The sequence below is a fragment of the Loxodonta africana genome, chromosome 15, assembly GCF_030014295.1.
Source record: "Loxodonta africana isolate mLoxAfr1 chromosome 15, mLoxAfr1.hap2, whole genome shotgun sequence".
Classification (NCBI taxonomy): domain Eukaryota; kingdom Metazoa; phylum Chordata; class Mammalia; order Proboscidea; family Elephantidae; genus Loxodonta; species Loxodonta africana.
In genome coordinates this window covers 70,471,951-70,476,768 of record NC_087356.1, presented here as the reverse complement: position 1 = coordinate 70,476,768, position 4,818 = coordinate 70,471,951, and the positions used below count along the sequence as shown (strand labels likewise).

The 4,818-nt window shown below is 37.5% G+C and overlaps 1 protein-coding gene across 1 annotated transcript; it reads right to left on the bottom strand.

Moving 5' to 3' along the window:
- Positions 1 to 1,439: 1,439 nt before the first annotated feature.
- On the bottom strand, positions 1,440 to 3,148 carry LOC100659466 (putative olfactory receptor 8G3). Its single transcript, XM_010597983.3, has one exon. The coding sequence runs from the start codon at positions 2,965 to 2,967 to the stop codon at positions 2,017 to 2,019; it is 951 nt and encodes a 316-aa protein (XP_010596285.2). The 5' UTR covers positions 2,968 to 3,148; the 3' UTR covers positions 1,440 to 2,016.
- Positions 3,149 to 4,818: the final 1,670 nt, after the last annotated feature.

Below are 4,818 nucleotides of genomic sequence, written 5' to 3'. Positions count from 1 at the left end.
GAGTTTAATTGTGAGTCTCATATTTCCCATATATGATTTAAAAAAAAAAGTTTCTCACTGGATGTCGTTTGTACACATCGGGTTTGTAAAACATACCAAGTAGTACACATGTATGCATATGACACACACACGTATATATATAGATTAAACATAAATGCATAGATCACATACATATATATACATATACAGATACACACACAAACGGATATCTTTTGTGGGATTAAGACATGAGATATGGAGTTAAAGACTGATTAATACATACAAGGACAAAAAGGAAGTTTCTCCTAGTTTCCAAAGAGGGAAATATCCTCATCTCTGTCATTACAACTTGTGATTTTATGTGAGAGGTAAAGGGGATATCACATTGGGGTATTAATGTTTCCTAAAAAAAAAAAATTTTTTTTTTTTTATTTGATAGCAAGCTGATGACAAAGCAAGCACATATTTAGACAGGTGATTTTTAAAAATACACTTTTACCAGATGTAAATGCTCACACTTGGTCAAAAAAGACCCTCTGTCCATGTGCTCTGCCTCTGGGCACAGCTTTATAGAGATGAGCAGTCAAGAGCACGATGTTATTTGCAGATGTCCATGCTTGTCTCCTTAATGCAACTGTTTTGGAGGCTTTGAATCTTGGAAGCATTAGAAAGAACGCACCAGGAGCTCTTATCTAGAACTGGTTCTAAAAGTAAAGTGAAACATTGGTCTTTAGGAGTCTGAAGAACCATTCTAGGCAAAGATGGGAAATACATCCAGATGCTCTATAACCAGAAGAAGAAGATGTGAGAGCTCCGCAACTGGCAGGAGGAACTAGTTGAAGCTGGTGCCACCAAAAGCTGCTCTGAAGTATTAATAGGAATGACTCCATGGCAAGGATTTTTTTTTTTTTTTTTTTGGTTATTTTGGTTATTGCCTCTCAAGAGGACTAATAAGAGTTTTCTGGTTGCTGTTCTAAAAAGCACCTATGGGAGCTTAGTTGGGAAATGGTAAGGGGGAGTGGATTTATCACTTGGAAGTCTTCTCAAACTACCATCCTATTCACATTTTCTGTTTTAAACTCCTTTTTACTAGATAAGGAAGGACAGCCACAAATTTGTAGTTGAAACTCCAGACAATTTTTGAGTATCTACAAAATAATTCTGCCAACTCTTCTTTTTACCAGAATAAATATTGGAACTTTGAGTAAGAAGGGTACATGTAATTAGATAGAAATATTTTCAAATTTTAATCTTTGCCTGTAAATAACTCATCCATATGATTTCAATGCCTAGTCAAAGAATGTCACTTCTACACCTGTGATTCTATGATATTGGTGATTAGAAAAATCTTTAGAAATAAGGGAAAATGAATATAGGATTCTAGGGAAATGGAGATGGTAGCACAATGCTAAAACTGAAGAAAAGAATGTTGCATAAAGAAAGAAGTAAAAATACCCGTAATGTATTCAGCCCTGATGAGTCTATCAATCTCTTCCACCACAGAGTTATCATCCTGTGGGCAGGAATCATGTCTTATCCATCATCTGTCCCCATATTTCTACTATAGTTCTCTGCACTTAGTCACCAGTAGGGATTGAATTTTATAGATGTCAAATGATTAAAAATTATTTGTTTTAGAGATAACTTTTTTCAGAAGAGTTTATTTGTACACTTATTAGTAAACAAGAGCCAAAACACAAAATATTAAGAAGATTAAAGGATACGGACCAAATGGATCTTTCTATGAATAGGTAAGCTTTATCTAACAAAGTGCTATTTCCCATATATCTAAATTATAATTCCCTACATAAAGAACTTTGGAGATTTATTTAAGAAAAATGATAAATGGTAAAATGGGTTACTACAGGTGACCTCTGGGACTTCCTAGAATTGACACTGCCCTCCATGTGACATTATGAATCCACTCCTATACTTGGGACCTTTCTTCCAAATAATCAAGGCTTGGCAGTAATCTCACTACTTGTATATATATGTTGCAGTCTCTGGATTCCTTCCTTATTGAATCTTCTCCAAGAATTAGAAATCTTTGCTAATGCAAAATAGCCCCTTCTCAATGATTGTATTTAGAGCAACTTTGACGTCCTTATTCCTCAGGCTGTAGATCAGGGGGTTCAGCATTGGCACAATAATGGTGTAAAACACTGAAGACACTTTGCTTTGGTCCATGGAGCTGACATTTGATGGCTGCAGGTACATGAATGCTGCAGAACCATAGAAGAGTGTAACAGCCAAGATGTGGGAACTGCACGTGCTGAAGGCTTTGGACCTACCCTCGGTGGAGTGGATTCTCAGGATGCTGGCAATGATGAAGACGTAGGAACCAAAGATAGTCAAGGTTGGTGCAAGAATATTAAATACACTGAGGCACAAAAGTACCACTACATTGATATAAGTACTGGAGCAGGAGAGCTCCAGTAGTGGAAAAAGATCACAGAAGTAATGGTTGATTATTTTAGCCTTACAGAAAACCACTCTTAGCATGCAACCTGTGTGAACTGCGGCACCAATCAAACCCATCATATATACCTCAACTACCAACCAGAAGCAGACCTGATAAGACATGGCGGCATTGTAAAGCAATGGGTTACAGATGGCAACATAGCGATCATATGCCATCACAGCCAACATATGACTTTCTGATACAATAAAAAAAATGAATAAGAAGAGTTGAGTCATGCATTCAGGGTAGGAGATGGTGTTCTTCTCTGTCACAAAGCTCACCAGCATTTTGGGGGTAATGACAGTGGAATAACAGAGATCAATGAAGGACAAACTGCTCAGGAAATAGTACATGGGGATGTGCAGGTGAGAACTGAGCCCAATCAGTGTGATCATGCCCATGTTCCCCACCACTGTGACCATACAGACTCCTAGGAAGAAAAGAAAGAGGGGAAGCTGGAGCTCTGGTTTGTCTGTTAGCCCCGCGAGGATGAACTCAGTCACTGTGGAGTGATTTCCTGCTGCCATTTTCCTCTGGGAATTCTGTGGAGGAAGAGAAGAAGAAAATTGAGGTAGGTTTTATTTGTGCAGTGTGAAACAGATTCAGGTCTTATTTATTCAGGTATCTCCAATTATCTCCCCACCCCTACTCTATGTTAAAAGTTAAATACTCTTGGATTCTATTGTTATGGGTCATGCAAATAAACATCAGAAGGTATTATATCTTTTTTTTTTTTTTTCCTGTGCTCTAAGAGTGGGTCTTAGTTCTGACCAGTCTCTGAACATCCTAAGAACTGTTCTGATAGCTTAGAATATTGAATGTTCTGACCCTGGTGGTAAAATGGTTTAACACTGGGCTGCTACTTGCAAAGTAGGCAGTTCAAACCAACTCAATGGCACTGTTGGAGAAAGACCTGAAAATCTGCTCATGTAAAGATTATAGCCTGGGAAACTGTATGGAGTAGTTCTACTGTGTCACCCGGGATTGATACGAGTTGAAAATCCACTCAGGGACACCGAACAACAAAGCACTTTCCATGCCTTATTTGCAATCTGCTCAACTCTTCTACAGAACAAATACTAACAGGAAACATATACCAGTTACCATCAAGTTGATTCTGACTAATGTGGACTCCATGTGTGTTAGAGTAAAACTGTGGCCCACAGGGTTTTCAATAGCTCGTTTTTGGAAGTAAATCAGCAGAACTTTTTCTGAGGCATATTAGACTGTTGCATTATCCAGGGATTCCAGAACAATTACTAATATACTTATTTTATATATTAGGCTCATAGTGGCTAAATATTTGCCCATAGTTAGGCATATTATAAACAAGTGATCAGTATATAAGAGAGAAGGCCTATCTGTCTCTATATGGGTCCTTCCCTATTTCCCCTTCTGTTTCTTCATTTAGCTACTCATTTCTAGTCTCCTGTCTTATCTCTTTATCATATCAGAGAAACCATTCGTGGCAGTTAATGTGAAGTGAATATTAACATAAAGCACAAAAATAATGTATTGATCACTGATGTAGGCTGGTTTCCCTTTAAAGAGTACCTTGTCTACTGCCAACAATTCAAAAATATAGAAATAGAGGCTCTGGGAAGTAACTGAATGGTTAGTATAAAGTATATTACTCAAACTGAGCCCCACATCCAGGAAAGAAGTGTGCTTTCTAATGAGGAGAAGCCAGGAGTTCCTATGACTAAAGGTAAAACTCATTCCTTCTCAAAGCACCATATGCTACATATTCTTGTATAACCTGATGTGGTCCATGACCCTTGAAGCTTTTTTTCCAGAGGAGCATGTCTGCAGGATGAAAATCTTGCATGGTATTTTGACAATATTGTCTCTGCATGTCATAGGCATGCTGCCTTGTTGTATTTCACACTCACCTTCAAATGAGATTTTTTATTTTGATTCCCTCGATGGCATCAAAAACCAAAGCAGAAAAAATGTCTGTATCTCTGAGATGTGAGATTTGAAGGAAGTTGATGAGTTCCTGGCAAAGGATAACGTGATGACTATTCTATTTTCGAAAGAAAAGGATCCAAAAGATATCACAAAAGATTGATGGTGTATCAAAAACAAGGAAAAGAGTGTTGAGATAAGAATGAATGCGAGAGTCGTATTGCTATTTATTATAGGGTGATACTATTGAGTGTTTGCCATGTGATTAGAACTGCCCAGACACTTCATAATACTATTTGATATATTTCCCCAGCAACCCTATGTGGTATCAGCTTATTATTTCCATTTTATAAATGAAAAAAACTGAAACTGGAAAGACTTAAGTGAGTTGTTCTTGGTGACTCTGTGGATTTTCAGTATACTTGTGGATGATGGTTTCCTAATAATGCAGATAAATTTGACATAACTAC

Excerpts from the sequence above, each read along its gene's own strand:
- LOC100659466 (XM_010597983.3), bottom strand. The coding sequence starts at position 2,967 with ATGGCAGCAGGAAATCACTCCACAGTGACTGAGTTCATCCTCGCGGGG.